Below are 24,047 nucleotides of genomic sequence, written 5' to 3' on the forward strand. Positions count from 1 at the left end.
ACCCGCTTTTCTCCGACAGCTGCGTCTGTCGGCACATTCTTTGGCAGCGTGCCTAGACATGCCCCTTCTCGCGCTGGCTGCATCAGGGGATCAGCAATCAGCACACCTGGGACTGATGAGTGCAAGCTGAATAAAGACCAGTGGACCCAAAGATTCTGGCCGGAACTTAATCTTCTGTTCGCAGTAAGCATCCCGTGTCCGGCTTCCCTCCCGAGTTATCTTGTCTGATCTCCCTTGTGTCTTCCCACAGTTGTGTCTTCCATAATTGGGCTGTGCGCCTCAACTTCCCCTTCTTCTGCTTTGTCCTTCCTCACTCCCAACATATCACGATAATACACAACAATTAATTACACACATAGTCACACACACATACACCCCTTTTGAATTAGTCACACTCCATTCTCTTGTTTAGTTTATATTCAGAGTATTGTTTGTTTTTATTATACAGTATATTTATATATATATGTGTATAGATGTGTATATATATATATATATATATATATATATATATATATATATATATATATATATATATATATATATATATATAAATAATAAACACATACAGCAACATCGCACCCTTGGGTCTGTGCCGTCAACTTCCTCCTGCAAACACAACAATCCGGTGCATTCGCAAATAGTCAAATTCTTACTTGCTACTAAAGAATGTGCAACAATTCTTTTCAACAAAAGAGGAGAAATAAAACCTTACGGAAAAATCTAACTTAAAACATTTGCATACAACACTTGGTGTAAGAACTTTAGCACATCAGCATGTGTAGTTACATTTTGTAATGGTTTGAGCAAAGAAGTCCAACAATGTACTAATATGATCTCAAAGTGTTTACAAAGTACAAAGAAAAAGATTCCCAAAAAACATGATGAACCTTATTGAAAATAGGATTATTTTAGTCATCGCATGATGTGAATTAAAACTTACTTAACTTTTTTTTTTTTTTTTAAATGCACCCAAAAGGGCCGCGGTCAATGTTGAGGTTGGTCTTTTCTTGTATGTTATCAAGTTATTTACAAAAGGTAAACATGGTAGGCTATAGGCTACTGGGAGCTAGAAGCTACATAACAGCCAAGCACACAATAAAAACACAAGCTAGACATAGTGATAAATTGTCATGTCCATGTGTTTGTTTTCTTTGTCTTTCCCTTTCAATTAAAGTACAAGAGGGTTCACCTTGTGCATTTCCATGAGCACCTTGGCGTGTTTATTCAATAGCAGAATTAAATGAACAAACTAAATCCTCTTGTCAGTCATCCACAATCTTTGTCTCGGTGGGCTGAGGGGGAGAGGGGCGCTAGCTTACACACACGATGCACGTATGTTTAGCACGTAAGCAAGTTTTGCTCGTCGCGACTCGCTAAAAATACTAAAAGGACAAAAGATGATTGCAAAGTCAAAAGTCCAGTGTGGAAATATGTTGGCCTCAAACAAGTGAGCAAAATGAACCCATCAACAGGGACAAATGAGCAAGTTAGAAAGTGATAGCAACAACAAAAAAACAAACCACCCGACCTAGTTTTTCCAATTGAGAAAAAAACTGCACTTCAAGATGTTCGAAATCAATTAAAGGTAATTTTTTGCTAACAGAGATTAAGAGTCATTGTAATTGTTTTGCTTGTTTACTTATTTCGGATAATAGAAAGTTATCGACCTATCAATTACAGTACAATGGCAATAAAACGTTTATTGCTTTGAGAGGAATATTTTTAATATTATTATTCTCATAGTTTATGATAACTTTTGTGCTTAATTTGGACTCAAAATACTGAAAAAATAGGGTTTATCGGCAATAACTTGTGGGCCTAACTTATACACACAAAGTACAGTATCCAAGGCAAAAGCGTATCTTTCAAGTATCCAGTATCAAACGTGTCTGCATCATTAAAATTACTGCATCGGTTTGTTGTTTCTAAAAAAAAAATCTTTTATTACTCCAATTTAACTTAAAGACAACATAAGTCCATGTCAAACAGTTAATAATAGATAGGTTGTTGTTTTCATAACTACTATTGTTCTCTGTTAGACTAATTTCTCTTACTAAAACATTTTCCAACATTCCACACTACAAAAAGATGAATGTATGTATAATTCCTGCTCACATTGTATCAGATCAATATTGATATCAGCCAATACTCAAAAGTCCAATATCAGCATCGTATCAGAAGTGTAAAAGTTGTATCGGCACACGCATATTTTGTGTTATGGTATAACGTCCCTTCCTCTTCAGAGTACTATGACTGACAAGGACAACATCAAACTCCTACAGGTAAATATTGTAACAGACCAAATTGAAAAAAATAAGACTTATAAGGCAACAGAGTAAAGTAATTTTTACATGGCCAGACGGGACTTCTGAGGATCCAAACATTGAGAAAAACCCACTCTTGCAATTCTTTGCAGTTATAAAACATGAAAATAAACACAACACTTAAATGGGTTCCACTAAGTTTAACAAGTTTCTTCTTGTTCAAGTTTCCCCTCGTCTAATGTTTCTCCATCTGTCAGCTCAAGACACTGACATGCTCTATGAACGACGAAGGCAGTCTCACTTCTATGAGTGTGTGCAACATGTAAAACAGTACATTACACAGAGGCAGTTTTATCATACCCTGGGCTTGAATTAATGTTGTATACACCTTAGTCACAGAAATGTAATGTGCTCACTTTCTTTGGTTTAACAACTAACACATTTTGTATGCTCCTGTTCTCTGACAGTCAGATACATTGTGTTAACCAGAAGTAGCGTTAGGTTCACTCTTCTGCACAGCAATCCCTTTTGAGCCATTCTTTATGTTAGAAGAACAAGATAGCAAGAAAACTTATTCACAAAAAGGCGAAGCAGTTGAGTGAATTTAGAATATAGCATTAAATGTAAAAGTTAAAGTACCAATGATTGTCACACACACACTAGGTGTGGCAAAATTATCCATCCATCCATCCATCCATCCATCCATCCATCCATCCATCCATCAATCCATCCATCTTCTTCCGCTTATCCGTGGTCGGATTGCGGGGGCAGCAGCCTAAGCAGGGGAGCCCAGACTTCCCTCTCCCCAGCTACTTCGTCTAGCTCTTCCTGGGGGATCCTGAGGCGTTCCCAGGCCAGTCGGGAGACATAGTCTTCCCAAGGTGTCCTGGGTCTTCCCGGTGGCCTCCTACCGGTTGGACGTGCCCTAAACACCTCCCTTGGGAGGCGTTCGGGTGGCATCCTGACCACATAGATGCCTGAACCACCTCATCTGGCTCCTCTCGATGTGGTGTGTAGGTGTGGCGAAATTATATTATGCATTTGACCCATCACCCTTGATCACCCCCGAATTCCAACCCTTGATGCTGAGTGCCAAGCAGGGAGGTAATGGGTCCCATTTTTATAGTCTTTGGTATGATTTGGCCGAGGTTTGAACTCAAAACCTACCGATTTCAGGGCGGACACTCTAACCTCTAGGCCACTGTAAAACGTTTAAATCCAACCTTCCTTTGACAGGAGAGAGTTGTTGGAGTCATCAGTGGAAACGGATACATGGCACCCGCAAAGTCAATGTTACAGTTTAATATAATAATAGAACAGTTAAACTTATTGAAATTCAATAAACTGGTAGAGTGCAATATTCAAAAAATTATGTCTAAAAAGATTTGGAAAGAGAGAAAAATTACGATCTAAAAGTAATTGAGATTTTTTGAAAATCTCTATCCATAACAGTCTCAATAGGAAGATGCATTTCAATCAAGGTGTGGAACAAACTTGACAGTAGGGTTGTATATCCTTAGGATTTTATCAATACTACTTCCTCAATATTCCTTATCATAGCGGTATTTATTGGTACTACATGTATTTGGTGTAAATAAATATGTGTGGGAAAAAAATGTTTTATTACTATTTTGAGGTTGTACACAAGCACAGCACCATCATGGAACATCTCAAAGCAGGGAAGTCTTATCAACACCAACTTTTTAAGCCCTAAAAAAGTTAACTATGTGTGCAGTGCAATGTGCAATGCAGTTGTTATACCATACCATACCATACCAACTTTATTTATAAATCCCTTTAAAAACAACTACAGTTGAAAAATACAGGCAAAGGACAGGCAAAAAAAAAAAACATTTAAAACAGAGATAAAACACACATTGAAAAAGCAAATACAAATTATCTTAAGAACAAGTTGTTAGATAAATAGCAGTTAAAAGTTAAAAAAAAGTTTAAACAGTTCAAAGTCTCATGCTGGGTTAAAAGCCAGTGAGTAAAAATGGGTTTAAGGAAGGGTCTTAAAAGTAGCCAAAGAATGGGCCTGTCTCACATGGAGAGGGAGATCGTTCCAGAGTTTGGGACCCGCAACAGAAAAGGCTCTGTCCTCTCTAAGCTTGCAGTTTGATTTGGGTACTTCAGGAGCAGCTGATCAGCTGACCTGAGGGACCGGGTGGGGGCATAGAGGTGGAGCAGCTGGGAGAGGTAAGGTGGGGCAAGACCTTGTAATGATTTAAAAACGAGTAAAACTATTTTAAAATGGACTCTAAAAGACAAATGCAGCCAGTGGAGGGAGGCGAAAATAGGAGTAAGGTGCTCTCTTTTACTTGTCTTTGTTAAAAGTCGGGTAGCTGCATTTTGGAACAGCTCTAGACGTGAGAGAGAGAATTGACTAATTCCAAAATACAAAGAGTTACAGTAATCCAGCCGAGATGTAATAAAGGCATAGATTATTGTCTCAAACTGTTGCCTAGTTATGTCATCTTCTTGTAAAGACCACGCAGATCCATCAATGTGTTTCTATTCATTACAATTATACTCAGCTGGAAATAATATCTATGCAGAGCACAGACCTTTATCAATCAACCAATGATTATTTATACAGCCCTAAATCACAAGTGTCTCAAAGGGCTGCACAAACCACAACGACATCCTTGGTAACATGATATATCATATCAAATATATCATACAAATCAATACAATCTATTAGCACGTTAGGTGGGTGTGCATTTAAGTAGAGCAAAGGGCCATGGTAACCACCCGCCCCACCCCTGCATGGACTCCAACGAAGCACGCCACACGAACGCACAAAAGCGCCACGACTGACCGCGCGCGTGGACTAGACCCAGCAGGCCCCCGCCGAGCTGGGCATCCGGAAGAAGGGTGGGCAGCGGGACCCAGGAGACCCGGGACACGAAGCCAAGCCGCAGCAGCCCGGAACGCCAACCCATGTGGGCAAAGCAAGCTCTGAGGGCAACACAAGCGTCCAAAGTATACATACGAAAAAAAATATATACGTAGATATATAATAATAATTACATACGCACATACTGTACTGTATATATAAACAGCAGCAATCAAGCCCCAGAACCCACCATCCACTGAGAATCGCACGATTCATCCCCCGCCCAACAGGTCTGGCCCTCTAAACACAACCCCTTACAGGCCTACACCCAAATGATGGCAAAACCTTTGGCATAAAGGGCGGCACAGCAGAGTGCGAGGGAAGGCCCAAAAAGCCAACCAACATGACAACAAATGAAAACGAAACCGGCAAGTTCGCCAGCCCCAACAACCGCCATGTGCATGTGACGCCACAGACCACAATGGCAGTCCCCCCACTTAAACCGGACTCAGCAGCCAGGGGCTCCCGCGCTACAAACAAATGGCAGCAAAGACAACCACTGCAAAACCCCCGACAGCCAGCACTACCGCACCAAAACAAAATGACCAAAAAATCGCAACCGACAGCCACATGCGGACAGAACCATGGAGACCAACTAGCGCCAGTCCACTGGCCAGCCCAAATGCCAACATGCAAACGACCACACCCCACCAAGAAATACCGCTCCCTAATCCAAACCCTCACAAACGCATCACCGGCTAAACAACCAAGCAACACCACTCACACCAAACAAAAAAGCTGCGCTGCCCCTGCACCAAGCCATTATTCCAAACCCCACAACGCAAAGCCGAAACAGAAAGGGCACGGACCCCGCCAAACAGAAAGCGAACCCGTGCGACGCAACATAAACCGGAAGCAAAACAATCTACCATCCGATCCGCAGCCATAAAAAAACACTCCAAAATGTCAAAAACCAAAACGGATGACATTTGACTAACACTTCCAAACCAAACACACCAATGAAAACACAATGGCCCCCATGAGGCCAGAACACCTGATGACCCCTGCGTCAAGAAAGTCTTTTGCGCGGCTACTCAAACCAGTCATCCAAAAAAACACACAAAAAGAACACAACCCTGCTAAAAGACCACAACTTGTATATCAATTTCATATAAAAATATATGAAATGGAAAAATACAAATAATTTCAGCCAGCAAAAAAACTGGATGTCATTGGAAGGAGTCGCAGATAGGCAGGCCCATCTCATGGTCACATCTGTGGAAGAACCCCCAAGCCAAGCTCAGTGTTTTTTTAATCAGATCCCTATGACACTGTGGAGAGGCGGAGCCGACGGGCCGACGGCGGGGCGGGACACGCTTTGGCCCGTCTCAAGATGGCGGCTAGGAGGCGGAGAATGCAGCGGAGCGAGGAGGCAGGGCGGGCCTGGAACGACGCTGCAGCAATAGAGATCAGGTGCGTGCCTCATACACCGGTTCACAATTTGCCTATCTCATCACAATGTTTAAGAGGTGAGATGAAGGAAAGATCAACAGGAAGAGGATGAGTGTCCGCAGGACTGCAGCAGAAGCAAAACAAGAACGATCCGAGAAAGAGCCCCAGGGGAAGACGACGTCACCGGCAACTGAAAACCCTACCGTGACGAGCAGCGGAGGAGGAGGAGATGAAAAGCGACCCGATCAACACTGAAGCTTTGTTTATAGAAAGAATAAACGAGAGTCAAACCTGCTCAGCGATGTCGTTACTGAATGGTCCATGCAACCCACATAGTGACGGCTGGAGTCATTCACAAACACCTTACATTGTCACCAAAATCATTTCCCCTGGTTTGGCACTGAATAATAATAATAATAATAATACAATTAATGGGAGAGCTCAGCATATCTTGTCAGGCTGCAAGACATTGTCCCAGGGCCCCTATTGGTGGCGACGAAATCAGGTGCTCAGGAAATTGGCAGACGTGGCAAAGCCATGCAGACAGAAGGCCAACAGCAGACCTCTTGCTCCAACAAAACCCGCTATTTTGTATACAAGAGCCGGAAAGATCACCAGCACAAACCACAGAAGAAAGACAGCGGAGCTTCTCTCCTCCAGCAGTGAATGGTCTATGAGAGCAACACCAATTCTCCTGGGATATTGTAGAAACATCACTAAAGCCAGACCTGACTATGTGGTCTGAGTCACACAAAATCATCATGCTGGTGGAACTCACTGTCACATGGAAGCACGGTATAGAGGCCGCGAATGAACAGTATTCCAGATATGCAAACCTACTAGCAGAGTGCATGGAGCTTGGCTGGAAAATGCGACATTGGCTGACAAGGAACAGCGTATCGAAAAGCCATTAAATAACTGGCTGAGGTAGCAGAGAAGGAACACATCTGGCAGTGGATAAGGAGAAAGGAGAAGAGTTGGGAGCTAAGTAACACCCAGGGCATCAGGGAGAAGTCCCTGCCATCACTCTGCTTACAGGAGATGTACTGGGGTTAAAAGAGCGAAACATCACTGACCGGTGGTCTCCAGCCGATGAACCAGTTAGTCCCACAAGACTGAAGTGGACAGTGAGCAATAGGTGAAAGTGAATTCAGTGCAGGATGTGAAAGTACAAGGGATAGATCAGTTTGTGTTTATGAGCCTGATGGCAGAACGAAAAAAAACGTTCTTGTGGTAGTAGGTTTTGGTCCAATGGACCTTAGTCTTCTGCTTAAGGAGAGCAGATCAAAAAGTCGGTGTCCATGATCCGGCTTGAATGCCCTCCAGTCCTGGAGGCATACAGGTCTTGGAGAAATTGGAGGTTGCAGCCGATTAAAAGTTTAAGTACCACTGATAATCACACACACACACTAGGTGTGGGGAAATCACGCTCTGCATTTGATCCATCCCCTTGTTCACCCCCTGGGAGGTGGGGGGAACAGTGAGCAGCAGCAGTGGCCATGCTCGGGAATCATTTTGGTGACTTAACCCCCAATTCCAACCCTTGATGCTGAGTGCCAAGCAGGGAGGTAATGGGTCCCATTTTTATAGTCTTTGGTATGACTCGGCCGGGGTTTGAAATTACGACCTATCTACAAGGCGGACACTCTAACCACAAGGCCACTGAGCAGAAGATTACTTTCTGAGCAGAGCATATGATTTGCTGCAGACTGTGTGTGTGGGGCTGTGGCCCCAGGATACCAAACAATAATGGAGAGTGTGAGGATAGATTCAATGATGGTCAAGTATAACTGCTAAAACATATTTGTTGGCAGCTTGAGTTTCCTAAAATGCAGCAAGGAGAACATCCTCTGCAGGGGCTTTTTGATTAGGGCGCAGACGTTAATCTCCCACTTGAGGTCTTGTGTGAAAGGAAGCGGTTCGTCTATGATGGAGTAAGGTGGGGATGTGGCTTTCCTGAAGTCCACGATCATCTACATTGTTTATTGGGAGTTTAGTTCCAGGTTGTTGCTGCTGAACCAGGACACCAGACAATCTACCTGCCTATCTATAAGCAGACTCATCGTTGTCTGAGATGAGCACAATGAGGGTGGTGTCTTCCGCAAACTTGATAAGTTTTAAAGACAGCTGACTGACGGTGCTGCAGTAGATGTACAGGGAGAAGAGCAGGGGGAGAATCACACAGCCTTGTGGGGATCCAGTGCAGATGGACATGGTGTCCTATACAGTCCTCCCCAGCCGCACATGCTGCTTCCGGTCTGTCAGGAAGTTAGTGATCCACCTGCATGTGGAGTCAGAGACATTGGCGTGGAAGAACTTCTCCGGTCGATGAGTTGGGAGGATGGTATTGAATGCAAAGCTGAAGTCTACAAACAGGATCCTGTCGTAGGTTCCCGTAGAGTCCAGATGCTGGAGAACTAAGTGGAGGGTCGGGTTTTTTGCGTCAACTACAGACTTGTTGGCTCCGTAAGCTAACTGCAGCAGGTTCAGGTGCCGTGCGGTGATAGTTTTAAGGTGGGGTAGGATCAGGCGCTCAAAGGACTTTATGACTACAGCCATCAATGCCGCTGGTCTAGAGTCGTTGAGTCCTGTGATCTGTGGCTTCTTGAGGGCAGGAATGTTGGTGGAGAATTTGAGACAAGGTGGCACATGACATGACTCAAGGGAGGTCAGCTGGACGGTACAGCGTTTCATGGTGGATCACAAAAGTGCTTGGTCTACATCCAAGTAGTGATGGTGAGATGAAGCCTCAAGAGGCATTGAACCAATTGGTTCGAGAATTTCCCAAAGTTTCAATGCAAGCTTCGGCAGGCTCCACCTGCTGTATCTGAACCCCGGAATATGTGATGCATTGAATTGTTGCGTCTCTTATGGCTCTTGAAAATTACAATGAATCACAATAAATGTTTGACAACATGGTTTTGCTAGTTAAATTTACAAAGTATAATCAAATATGTTTTATGTGTTATAAATGTATACGTATTGTGTGTTTGTATTTTGCCAATATGGTACAATCATATGATATGGCTGGTTGTATTATGTTTTTCTGTCACCTTGAGGGAATTTCAAAAAGAGGAAGATGACAACATAATTGAACTTGGGACAAGAATATACAAAATAGAGAAGATTTAGTACATTTGGTTTGAAGCGTGTCTTTCTTTTTTTATAAAACCTCTCCATCATCCAGCTATTGATTTCTGGTAGCTGGTTAAAAGAATAATGAATGCGTTACTTTTTTAAATGTAATGTTTGCGTTACTTTATTAAATGCAATGTTTGAGTTACTTTATTAAATGCAATGTTAACATTTCAGAAGTGACGTTGCCGAGAATCGAACCCCACATTTTCAATGAAGATTGGGCAGTTTATCAGTTGTCAAATCTCCCGGCAAATATGAACCACGTCCCGAAACAGTCACGTGGTACAGCCAGGCAGTGAGGCTTCACACGTCATAATTTACAGCTCCTCCTCCTCAACTTGGGGCAAGCCTCACTCCGCGCTTTGCGGAAAAGCCCCCTCCATTACTCGACACACACCTCGAAGCCTCGGCACATTTCGTCCCATCAATACTTCCAAGTAAACCTTTAGTCACATGCCAGTGTGAATGGGAACCAATAAAAAAAAAAAGTTTATCTGTCTGTACAAAAGTACCAAGGGTTAATATGGCATCACATATTGATGATCGGTTGTTCACTTAGTATTCAAACTGGCACAAACCATAATTTTCTTGATTAAAAAAAAAACAGTAACAAAGTGCAAGTTCAGACAGGAACTCTTATGTCTCAGAATGTATAAAAACTTGACAAACATGTACAGCAGTGGTTCTCAACCTTTTTTCAATGATGTACCCCCTATGAAAATGTTTTTAATTCAAGTACCCCCTAATCCGAGCAAAGCATTTTTGGTTGAAAAAAAGAGATAAAGAAGTAAAATACAGCACTATGTAATCAGTTTCTGATTTATAATTATTATATTATTTATTATTATTAAGATATTGCTCATTTGTAGTGGTCTTTCTTGAAGTATTTGATAAAAAGATATACAAATAACTAAAAACTTGTTCATTTATAAATAAAGATTTCTACACATAGAAGTAATCATCAACTTAAAGTGCCCTTTTTGGGGATTGTAGTAGATCCATCTGGATTCATGAACTTATTTCTAAACATTTATCCACAAAAAAAGAAATCTTTAACATCAATATTTATGGAACATGTCCACAAAAAATCTAGCTGTCAACACTGAATATTGCATTGTTGTATTTTTTCCACAGTTTGTGAACTTAAATTCCTATTTTGTTGGAGTATTATTCAATAAATATCTTTATAAAGGATATTTGAATTGTTGATATTTGTAGAATATTTTTAAAAAATCTCACGTACCCCTTGGCATACCTTCAAGTACCCCCAGGGGTACGCGTACCCCCATTTGAGAACCACTGATGTAGAGCACAACACAGGACAATGAAAAACATGAGTACTGCAAAGAGCAAAAAACAGTGAATAAACACTGGTAAATAATGAGGACAAAATACAAGCTTTTCTAATCATGTTCTTGAGTGCATTTCATAAGGCCCTTGGCACAATTCAGGTGTGAAAGTAATCTGCTCCAACTGACAAATAAAGCTTCGACCCTCCATCATGTTGTTGTAAATACAACACAAGTAGTGCACTTTGGTGGCTGAGATAGTGATGCAAAAGCGAGAGCACAACTGTCAACGTTAGTACCTCTGCAAAGACCAAAGCATGACAGCAAATGGCCACAACAATAATGCAAACTCCACATAATTGGGAACCAAACAGAAGTGTACATCTTCAGATATGGTTGAAAATGTAAATACATACTGTAGTATGATAGTATTACTGGACTGAAACTGAAGATTGACAAGTTGTGTGCAGTAAAACCTTGAGGCTAGACAACTGTGATTAATGTTCACACTGTATATGTCTGCAATAAATGAGCGATGTTGCATAATATCAGTGTTTCCCATACATTAATATACTTGTGTGACACTTCCTCTTCCAGGTGATACAAGTACTGACATCCTCTGCCAATCATGTTCCACAAAACATTGACTACGGTATATATAGTCTATGGTAATTAGTCAAAACACACACACACCCGCGCGCGCGTGCACACACGTTTAAAAAAATACAATGCAACTTCTTTACATCACATATTTAAAAACAATTAAAGAGCCAGATGAGGTGGTTCGGGCATCTGGTCAGGATGCCACCCGAACGCCTCCCTAGGGAGGTGTTTAGGGCACGTCCAACCGGTAGGAGGCCACGGGGAAGACCCAGGACACGTTGGGAAGACTATGTCTCCCGGCTGGCCTGGGAACGCCTCGGGATCCCCCGGGAAGAGCTAGACGAAGTGGCTGGGGAGAGGGAAGTCTGGGTTCCCCTGCTTAGGCTGTTGCCCCCGCGACCCGACCTCGGATAAGCGGAAGATGATGGATGGATGGATGGATGGATAAAGGCCTACAGAAACCCACTACTACCGACCACGCAGTCTGATAGTTTATATATCAATGATGAAATATTAACATTGCAACACATGCCAATACGGCCTTTTTAGTTTACTAAATTACAATTTTAAATTTCCCGCGGAGTTTCTTGTTGAAAACGTCGTGGAATGATGACGTGTGTTTATGACGTTATTGGTTGTAGTGGACATACTAGCCCAGCACCACTTACAGCTAAAAGTCGTCTCTTTTCATCGCATAATTACACAGTATTTTGGACATTTGTGTTGCTGAATCTTTTGCAATTTGTTCAATTAATAATGGAGACTATAAAGAAGAATGCTGTTGGTGGAAAGCGGTGGATTGCAGCTGCCTTTAGCAACCGAAACATAGCCAACGTTTCTTTGTTTGTTGTGAAGCTTTAGCGAACATGTTTCTCTACCACATGTCAACCAGCAAGTTTTTGGATGAGAAAATTGTGATATTAAGTCGGCTCTTACCGTAGACTTGTGCGGAGTTAGCGTCCTCCTGCAGCAGCTGTCAAAAAGGCAGCTGTGATCTTGGCTCCTCCATTGGCTTCTCTCAGAGACACTGGTGGTCACTGCAGCCCTCCGACTTTCAGGTATGACTTTATAATCTCACTAAAACACTATTAACACAATAAGCAGATAAGGGATTTTCTATAATTATCCTAGTAAATGTGTCCAAAAACATCTTAATCGCTCCCACTGCACTCGCCTTCTTTTTTTCTTTCTAGTGCTTCACTGTAACTTTCCTCATCCACGAATCTTTCCTCCTCGCTCAAATTAATAGGGAAATCGTCGCTTTCTCGGTCCGAATTGCTCATGCTGCTGGTGGCTATGATTGTAAACAATGTGAGGATGTGAGGAGCCCTACGAGCCATGACGTCACGCGCACATTGTCTGCTACTTCCGGTACAGACAAGGCTTTTTTATTAGCGACCAAAAGTTGCGAACTTTATTGTCGATGTTCTCTACTAAATCCTTTCAGCAAAAATATGGCAATATCGCGAAATGATCAAGTATGACATATAGAATGGACCTGCTACTCCCGTTTAAATAAGAAAATCTCATTTCAGTATGTCGTTAAAGATACTCTAAATATTGTTGTACCTATCAATAAAGATATTCTCCAGGCAGGACTTCCACTCCTAGGCTAATGGTGAACAATGTGTGATGAAAAACATTTTTGTATCCTTGCACTATGCCATTACAAAATGCAGTATTTCTGTAAAAAGCACATTCTGAACAGAGAATGACCTCGTCCGCATGACTCACTGTGAAAGTATCTCTTCTCCCTTCTCGTCCTCCAATTTGAAAGCGTCGGCTTCTTCATTCCAGTTATCAGTGCAGTCATTGTCTCCACTGAGTTGCGTCATATATCCCCCCCTCTCTAAACTCGTATGTTCTCTCCCCCTCCAAACTGAGCGTACTCCCACCCTCCCACCTTGTATTCAGTGTATAAAGAATAAATACTTTGCTATGAATGTGACCGGTGCCTTTTGACTTGCTTGAGTTTTTCAAATAAATTTAAGATAAACAATTTTTTTTAATACTTGATTCGAAAACTTCCAATACAAATGTTTAGAACAGGGTGGACAATGTTGGAACTATCTTTACCGTGATTATCAAATTGACCAACGTTGGGCAGAACAACTATTGATGCACTTAGTTTTCAACCCCTGCCTCATTAATAACACATCTCTACATTGGTGAGTCTTTGTCTTGATCGATGTCAAAAGAAGAGATATGAGACAAACTAAGACTTCATTTGACTCGGTGCGCCACTTAATGCTAACAAGACTGCTATCAGCTATTAATAGCCAACCCTAAATGGAGATGAACTCTAATCTTCACCTCTACAATGCATTGGTGAACCCTTGAAAGGGGCGATGTTTAGTTTAGTTTAGTTTAGTCTTTATTTGAAGGGGACAATGCACACTAGGGGTGTGGGAAAAAATCGATTCGAATTGGAATCGCGATTCTCACTTTGTGCGATTCAGAATCGATTCTCATTTTTAAAAATTCTATTGTTTTTAATTTATTCCTTTATTTATTTTTTTTTTTATCAATCAAACAAAACAATACACAGCAATACCATAACCATGCAATCGAATTCCAAAACCAAACTTGACCAAGCAACACTCAGAACTGCAATAAACAGAGCAAATGAGAGGAGACACAAACACGACACAGAACAAACCAAAAGTAGTGAAACAAAAATGAATATTATCAACAACAGTATCAATATCAGTTATAATTTCAGCATAGCAGTGATTAAAAATCCCTCATTGACATTATCTTTAGACATTTATAAAAATTAAAAAAAGAACATTAGTGTCACAATGGCTTACACTTGCATCCGCATCTAATAAGCTTGACAACACACTGTGTCCAATATTTTCACAAATATAAAATAAGTCATATTTTTGGTTTGTTTAATAGTTAAACCAAATTTACATTATTGCAATCAGTTGATAAAACATTGTCCTTTACAATTTTGAAAGATTTTTACAAAAATCTACTACTCTGCTTGCATGTCAGCAGACTCGGGTAGATCCTGCTGAAATCCTATGTATTGAATGAATAGAAAATCCTTTTAAATCGCGAAAAAATCGTTTTTGAATCGAGAATCGTGTTGAATTGAAAAAAAAAAAAAACGATTTGGAATCGTATCGTGACCCCAAGAATCCATATTGAATCGGATCGTGGCACACCCAAAGATTTGCAGCCCTAATGTACAGAGACATTAATTAAGCTCAAACACAGATATGTTCTGCATCAGATTATAGATAAATAGGTGATTTCCATCTGCAGTCCCTGGTTACCTAAATTAAAAATAAACAATAAAATGCAATACAACTATAAGAATACAATTATACTGTAGCATGTCATCAGATTAAGAAAAGTCATAAAATGCCCGTTCATTGACACATACTTAAACATTACAACCACACCTCATTTACATCATCACAAATAGAATGTGGAATGACAACACACGACACTCAATGCTAACAACATGGCTAATGGTCGTAGCTGCGGCTGGTAAATTGAACATGTTTTTACAGAACAACTTATGCCCGGGTTTCAGCACATGGAAGCCAGTGTACAGTAGAACACACTCAAGGCTACTATAATGGGTAAAACGAGTGTGAAGGTAATCATATGGATGTTATTTCATATTAGAGGGCTATAATTTTGTTAAAAGACATATTTTGAAGGTGGTCAATTTATTTTAAAAAAAATCCTACCTCAAGGCAATTTGTCAGGCTTTGAACTAATTGCCCACAATGAATGAGGGATGACTATTTTTACTAATATGTTATTATGTTCATTACGTTATGTTCATTGGTGCCATTTACACCCATTTACAGTTAGTGACTAATTAATGAAAGAGTAATGTCATGTGGCTTGGTGTGAAGTATTTTGGTCCACTTGGTAGTTTTAGTCCTTAACACAAACCGCGAACAAACAACACGTTGACTTATTCTGACCAGAAAAAACAGACTACTGTTTAGAAATGATCCCAATCCAACACATTACCGACAGTGGTTTCTTATTTTAGAGTTTACGTCAATTTTCCATCCATCCATTTTCTACCGCTTATTCCCTTTTGGGGTCGCGGGGGGCGCTGGTGCCTATCTGAATCGGCACCAACGCATTTTTTATCAGAGGCATATTGATTATTGGTAATAATGGTGAATCAGATTATTTGTGCTTGATCCAAAGTACTGCAAAACATTAAGTGAGAAACAAAAACTAAGATCACTTACCTACTCTGAAGTTGGGTGCTGTCAGTGTATCAGTGGCATGGCCATTCTCGCTGATGATGGTTGTCGTATTTCCCTGTTCGCAGTTGTTGTGACATCTGCCGCCCATACAGGTGAATTTGCAGATGGTGGGTGTGAACACCACCTTGATCCTTCCTGTGTGGTTTCCCGCTCCTATCATGTATGAGAGAGAAAAACATAGCATGTTTTTGAATCTTACGCAAAGCAAACTTCATCAAATTTAAAAGGGACATATTAATAGTATTTAATAAAATATATATTGCTTGTATACTAATACAGTATTTGGCTCTCGGGAATACCTGCCTAAAATGAATATCAATTACTGAACAAGGGAAATCTTCATCTGCAAAACTCGACTTTGCCTGGGACCTACCACATCACTCTGTTGCGATTGAATAGGGATTTCAGACCCCTAACCCCAAGCCTGAACTCTAACTCAAACCCACCGCTCCCAGCTGCATAGAGACACGGCACCTAAACCAGTTACGTGCTAATGGTTTACAGCCTATGTCCATCCAAACTCTTCCAAGGGTCGAGGGGGTAGCAGACTAAGCAGAGAAGCTCAGACTTCCCTCTCTGTAGATACTTTATCAAGGTCCTGATAAGGGATGCCAAGGCATTCACAGGAGAGATAACCCCTCTACCACCGTGCTGCCCTATGTATTTAATATTTATTTATTTATTAATATGTATTTATTTATTATTTATTCACTGTTGTGTTACAGAGAACAAGGAAATGGGATAACATTGCTATAGTATGAAAGGGGGTAGGATTAAATAAGCTCAGCTTCTTCCAACTCGTTTTCGGACGTGCTGTAATGAAACAACTGTAAATATGTGATGCATTACATTGTATTGTATGCATGTTCGAAATAAACTGAAACTGACTTGAACTGAACTGAACAACATAACTACATCAGCAAATACAATGTATACAAATATGATACTAGTATTTAAAAAATAATAATAATAATTAGTGAGGTGGATAGTAACAAACACTGCTCAAGCACCAGTCCGCAGCATTTGGTGAGCAAACTGGAGTCCCTTGGATTCAGTACCCCCCTATGCAACTGGCTGCTTGACTTCCTCACAGACAGACCCCAGTCTGTGAGAGTGGGCAACAAGACCTCCAGTGCCATCTCCCTGAGCAGAGGCTCCCCCCAGGGCTGCGTCCTGAGTCCGCTGCTGTTCACGTTGATGACCCATGACTGCTGCGCCAGGTCCACTACTAACCACATTGTGAAGTATGCGGACGACATGACAGTAGTGGGCCTCATCCGTGACAATAACGACACAGACTACAGGGAGGAGGTGAAACATCTGGTTGACTGGTGCAGAACCAACAACCTGGTCCTGAACGTCGACAACACCAAGGAGATCATTGTTGACTTCAGGAGGCAACAGTCCAGCCACGCTCCACTCTTCATCAACGGCACAGCGGTGGAGATGGTAAGCAGCACCAAGTTCCTGGGGGTGCAGATCACTGACAATATAACGTGGTCCCTACACACCAGAGCTCTTGTAAAAAGAGCTCAGCAGCGCATGCACATTTTGTGTCGGATGAAAAGAGCACAGCTCCCTCCCCCCATTCTCACCACATTCTACAGAGGCACTATAGAGAGCCTACTGACCAACAGCATTTCTGTCTGGACTGGAGCCTGCAATGCCTCAGACTGGAAGTCTCTCCAGAGAGTGGTGAGGATGGCGGAAAAGATTATCAGGACTCCTCTTCCTCCTATCCAGGAGATCGCAAAAAGCCGCTGCCTGACCAGGGCTCAGAAAATCTGCAAAGACTCCCACCCCCACCAAGGACTGTTTTCACTGCTGGATTCTAGGAAGAGGTTCCGCAGCCTCCGTAGCAGAACCTCCAGGTTCTGTAATAGCTTCTTCCCTCAGGCCGTAAGACTCTTGAACGCATCATAATTAAATTATCCCCTCAACTCCCCCCAAAATGGAAACTGGCTGGAATATGAAAAGCCAATATAACATACATCCATAAACATGGACGCATGTGAAAAAGTGCAATGTATTTATCTGTACAGTAATCTATTTATATATATCTGCACCTTATTGTTTTTTTTTTATCCTGCACTACCAAGAGCTAATGCAAAGAAATTTCGTTCATATTTGTACTGTAAAGTTCAAATTTGGATGACAATAAAAAGGAAGTCTAAATCTAAGTCTAAGTCCTTTTGTACTGCATGCATGTAAGTTCCTTTTTTTACTGAAATACTCCTATTGTCAATAACTTAATTCTCCCCAAATATGTTCTGATATCTGACTGAGCATTTATTTTGAGTTCTTGTGAGCATTCTTTCCCAAGGCACTCACACGGCCACGCTGGTTTGCCATCGTACATTTCCTCTATTTGTAAGGAAGACCAGCTCCTCTCCATCTTTCCTGGCATCTTGCCAGTCTCGTTTTGTTTGTTTTCACTACTGCAACGATGGGGTCGCACGACAAGCCACCTCTGCAACACTCATAGGTAAATTAAAGCAGCGCCAGAGTTTAATGGAGGGACATGAAGACGACATAAAAGCTATCTCTGCCAAAAATCCAAACTTTGCGTAAATATCTTAACACATAAAAGACATATTATATTGAAATAAAGAAGAGCTAAATGAATGAGCCAAGAATTATTCTTACTTGAATGTTCGCAGTATTTCAGGGTTCCTCCTGAGGAAACCTTAAAATGTATTAATACCATAAATTGTATAAAATGTATGGCAAGATTTCCTGTATTTTGAAATGCATATGTTATTGCAGCATTGGACTCATGTAATGAAGGTGTACCCTGATAGTTTTTGTTGCCAAATTAACCACAACATTAGCACCTCTTAAAATATTACGTCGCAACTGGTCGGACATTTCTTAAAACTAAAAACACCCAAAAGCCTTGTCCAGCTTTTTAAGTTAAAAGTTAAAGTTAAAGTACCAATGATTGTCACACACACACACACTAGGTGTGGTGAAATCTGTCCTCTGCATTTGACCCATCCCCTTGTACACCCCCTGGGATGTAAGGGCAGCAGTGGGCAGCAGCGGTGCTGCAACTGGGAATCATTTTTGGTGATTTAACCCCCAATTCTAACCCTTGATTCTGAGTTCCAAGCAGGGGGGTAATGGGTCCCATTTTTTAATAATCTTTGGTATGACTCGGCCGGGGTTTGAACTCACAACCTACCGATCTCAGGGCAGACACTCTAACTACTAGGCCACTGAGTAGGTAACTTCAATATACTATTATTGTTTATTTAACTTTTAATTCAAAAGAATATTGGCTCCCTATATTGGTTAACAGGCTCCTTAACTACTAATAATCGACATCGGTATCAGCTCTGATAAAAACATATCAGTCAATCGCCAGCAAAAAGTTTGCTAGACCAGTGTTTTTTAACCACTGTGCCGTGAGACGCAGTCTGGTGTGCCGTGGGAGATTATCTAATGTCACCTATTTGGGTTAAAAATATTTTTTGCAAACCAGTAATTATTGTCTGCAAATGATGTGTTGTTGTTGAGTGGTCGGTGCTGTCTAGAGCTCGGGAGAGTGACCGTGTAATACTCTTCCATATCAGTAGGTGGCAGCAGGTAGCTAATTGCTTTGTAGATCTCGGAAACAGCGGGAGGCAGTGTGCAGGTAAAAAGGTATCTAATGCTTAAACCAAAAATAAACAAAAGGTGAGTGCCCCTAAGTAAAGGCATTGAAGCTTAGGGAAGGCTATGCAGAACAAGACTAAAACTGAACTCGCTACAAGGTAAACAAAAACAGAATGCTGGACGACAGCAAAGACTTACTTGACGCATATAATAACAGCAGTATGATGATTCTATGTGTCTACATTAAAACATTCTTGTTCATACTGCATTAATATATGCTACTTTTAAACTTTCATGCAGAGAGGGAAATCACAACTAAGTCTATTGACCAAAACTGTATTTGATCATCATCATCATCATCATCATCATCATCATCATCATCAGCCGTTGTCAGTCCACTGCTGGACGAAAGCTTCAGCATGTTTCTGCCATTTGGCGTACTTTTCATGCTGGTTATTAGCCTACACCTTCCACGCTGGCTTGGTGCGGGTTGGAAGGGGTATTTTTTATATCAGAGATCCATCTCCTAGACTAATTGGCTTACTGGGCTGTTGAACTTAGTCTGTCCTGTTTGTTGTCCGCGCCCCATTTACCCAGGGACCCGCTCAGCTTTATGGCGCTGACCGCCCGCCAGTCACAAGAGAAGGTGCAAACGGTTCTTTGTGTGCATTTGATAGACGTTAGTTGGGACTCACTAACCCCACACACAACCTCCCATCTCATGCCTGGATGTAGTTTAACGTCACACCCAGGACACTGGGTATGACTGTATTTACTTAACAGTTATTAAGCAGTGGCACAAACATTCATGTCATTTCCAAAACATAAAGTGCAAGATTGTCTGAGGCATTTTAAAACATGCTATTAGTGCACTTTTGTGAATGATGACTAAGATGACATCATAACAACACTAAATTAAAGTGTACTTTTTGTAAAGAACGCCACTACAATAGTTAAAAACTAATGAAGTGGACTTGTGTGCATGATGTCACACAAGATATTTCAATAACTGTCAAATAAAAATGAACTGCATAATAGGTTTCTGCGGACGATATCTCTTTCGGTTGTTGACCTTTTTTTTTCATACGGTGTTGATCTGGAAATAGTTGCTTCGGCATTTTGTTGGTGTGGCACCGGCCGGAAATATTGACATGCAGAGTTTCAAGCACTCTATTCTCTAGTGGGTGACTTTTCAAATAAAAAGTGCTGCTACCTTTTGTAGCGACGCTTTTGCCGCATAAATGTTGAACATATTCCCGCTTGTAGCTTAATCACCGCCGGACGATGGACCCTTCATTTGGTACCAGATTTGCACCTTCTCTCTCTCTCGTATTACAACCAGTACCTCACAGTTAACATCACAGCTAACATTACCATGTCGCTGCCTGTCTGCTCTGCGGGAGCGTGTGACGTTGCACACGTGACATATGTAAAAAGGTGCGCTTGTTTTAAGTGTCTGCGAGAAAGACAGACAAGAAAGACTTGGAAACCCATGTAGTGTAATGCCCTCAGCTAACAGCAACTGCGTGAGAATGTATACTCGAATATCACGATATAGTCATTTTCTATATCGCACAGAGACAAATAATAATTAACTTAGAATTTCATGGCTGCAACACGGGCCAAACTAGTTGGGAAAGGGCATGTTCACCACTGTGTTACATCACCTTTTCTTTTAACAACACTCAATAAACGTTTGGGAACTGAGGAAACTAATTGTTGAAGCTTTGAAAGTGGAATTCTTTCCCATTCTTGTTTTATGTAGAGCTTTAGTCGTTCAACAGTTTGGGGTCTCTGCTGTTGTATTTTACGCTTCATAATGCGCCACACATTTTCGATGGAAGACAGGTCTGGACTGCAGGCGGGCCAGGAAAGTACCCGCACTCTTTTACTACGAAACCACGCTGTCGTAACACGTGGCTTGGCATTGTCTTGTTGAAATAAGCAGGGGCGTCCATGATAACGTTGCTTGGAGGACAACATATGTTGCTCCAAAACCTGTATGGACCTTTCAGCATTAATGGGGTCTTCACAGATGTGTAAGTTACCCATGCCTTGGGCAGTAATACACCCCCATACCATCACAGATGCTGGCTTTTGAACTTTGCGCCTTTAACAATCCGGATGGTTATTTTCCTCTTTGTTTCGGAGGACACCACGTCCACAGTTTCCAAATATAATTTGAAATGTGGACTCGTCAGACCACAGAACACTTTTCCACTTTGCATGGTAGGAGGCCAAGGGGAAGACCCAGGACACGTTGGAAAGACTATGTCTCCCGGCTGGCCTGGAACGCCTCGGGATCCCCCGGGAAGAGCTAGACGAAGTGGCTGGGGAGAGGAAAGTCTGGGCTTCCCTGCTTAGGCTGCTGCCCCCGCTGCCTGACCTCGGATAAGCGGAAGAAGATGGATGGATAAACTAGGAAGTCAGGATGCCAGGGTGTTGCTAAATGTTCATACACTACATTACTCAGGAGGCTTGGACAGGAACAGGAAGTAGGTCAAAAACTACGCAGGAGGACGACAATTGTGCTGTTTGATCAATAAAGAGTTCATATATTGTTACACATTGTTGTTCCTGCTTTGCCTCCACAATAAATGAACATAAATATTGATTTAACAGTTAACATGCGTATTTGAGCGCCGCTCAAAGACAAATTCCATTGGCAAAAATTACCATGATTTGCCCAAAATATGTGGGGAATTTGCTTTAGACAAAGTTGTAAGGTGTTGCAAAATTTGCAGGGATTGGTTGAATTTGTGTGAATTTGCGCAATTCCGACATTGCTTGTAATTCCTACTATGGCGCTATACAGAAAATATTGGATCAACATGTTACTTTTACTGTTGATTTAAGCATTTGTTCAGGAACAAGTAGAAATCCTCCCTGCTAAAGCCCAAACGACTTTGTCAAAAGGTGTTAGAGCAGCGTCAGTAAGCCGTAGGAGTGAGGAGCTGGAGAAACGCTTTAGCAGCTGTGGCACAAAACTGGTACATGCAAGAAAAGGCTTTCGAATTTTGAATAGTAAACACATCTGCTACTTTCACCGACTCTGTTAAAGAAAAAAATAGTAGTCATTACCCTACCATTAAAATCCTATTCATTCAGATTCAGACTCAGAAATGGCATTTGCAGAAAATGCAACTATGCTTTGCAATGAGGTTCAACACAAGCAAGTTAGATTAGTCATATGAGTCAAATATCACAAGCTATGTGCACATGGACACATTTAATCTGATTAAAAGCCTAACCGGAATTAAAATGATTCATGTAAACACGCCGTTTGGAATATTCTGAGTTGATCACAAATGCACGTTCGGATCAAAATTTAATTCTGATCAAAATGGGTGGTTTATGCCAATAGTCAGATTGTAGTCCATGAAAACACATCTTCCGAAATTCGCATTAGAATTATCCTTACTGCACATGTCTTTATTCTCAGCTATATTTTGGTGGTGGAGTGGGGACTAAATTTAATAGTGTTGGAATGAAGCGATTGTCTTGCTGCCATCTCCCACCATACAACATGTACAGAAATAGCGGCATATGCTGTTGATTTTGTTGCCTTAAAACAAGACTAATACAATCGATAGTATGGTCTGGAGTGTCAAGTGTTGATGTAACAATAAAAGAAGGGATCCAGTTGTTGTCTTAAGTAGCTGTTTAATTCGCAACCTTAAAGCTACTCCAAATGTTAACTACTAACCTCCAACGCATACACAGTATGTCGTAATATGAAGACACGCCACAACTTGTACATAATCACAACATAAAAAGCACAGACCAGCTCCATTTCAAAAAGAAAGGTAAAACAAAAGTAGTGAACAGAAGGAAAACGTTATGAATACCGTGATAATGTCGGACATGTAGAAATGCACAAACCCATGTTTATTTACAGTGGAAGTCTACTGCTTCTTCAACACCGGCAGTGAGCGAACTTGTCCAAAAGATGACGCCGTAGCACAAACAATAAAACACCTTTTCGCTATGTTAAAGGCCTACTTAAATTAGATTTTCTTATTCAAACGGGGATAGCAGGTCCATTCTATGTGTCATACTTGATCATTTCGCGATATTGACGTATTTTTGCTGAAAGGATTTAGAAGAGAACATCGACGATAAAGTTTGCAACTTTTCGTCGCCAAAAAAAAAGCCTTGCCTGTACCGGAAGTAGCAGACGATGTGCGCGTGATGTCACTGGTTGTAGAGCTTCTCCCATCCTCACATTGTTTACAATCATAGCCACCAGCAGCTTGAGCGATTCGGACAAAGAAAGCAACAATTTCCCCGTTAATTTGAGCGAGGATGAAAGTTTCGTGGATGAGAATAGTGAGAGTAAAGGACTAGAAAAAAATAAATAAATAAAAAAAATAAAAAAATTTTAAAAAGGCGAGGGCAGTGGGAGCGATTCAGATGTTATTAGACACATTTACTAGGATAATTCTGGAAAATCCCTTATCTGGTTATTGTGTTACTAGTGTTTTAAAGAGATTATATGGTACCTGAAAGTCGGAGGGGTGTGGCCACGGGTGTAGTGACAGCCAGTGTCTCTGAGGGAAGCCACGCAGTTGCAGGAGGACGGAGTTCCGCTCATAACTACGGTAAGAGCCGACTTATT

The 24,047-nt window shown here is 41.3% G+C and overlaps 1 protein-coding gene across 3 annotated transcripts in view; it reads right to left on the reverse strand.

Annotated features, from left to right (window-relative positions):
- The window catches only part of ltbp1 (latent transforming growth factor beta binding protein 1), a 288,869-nt gene that overhangs the window by 156,362 nt on the left and 108,460 nt on the right, over window positions 1-24,047 (reverse strand). For all 3 annotated transcript variants that reach the window (XR_009808158.1, XM_061911089.1, XM_061911090.1), the window contains exon 5: window positions 15,815-15,985. Coding sequence is in view for 2 of the 3 variants with exons in the window: in XM_061911089.1 (XP_061767073.1) it covers window positions 15,815-15,985 (171 nt within the window). In the remaining variant the exon portion in view is untranslated. The remainder of the gene's footprint in view (window positions 1-15,814; window positions 15,986-24,047) is intronic.

The sequence above is a fragment of the Nerophis ophidion genome, linkage group LG09, assembly GCF_033978795.1.
Source record: "Nerophis ophidion isolate RoL-2023_Sa linkage group LG09, RoL_Noph_v1.0, whole genome shotgun sequence".
In the NCBI taxonomy this organism is placed as follows: Eukaryota; Metazoa; Chordata; class Actinopteri; order Syngnathiformes; family Syngnathidae; genus Nerophis; species Nerophis ophidion.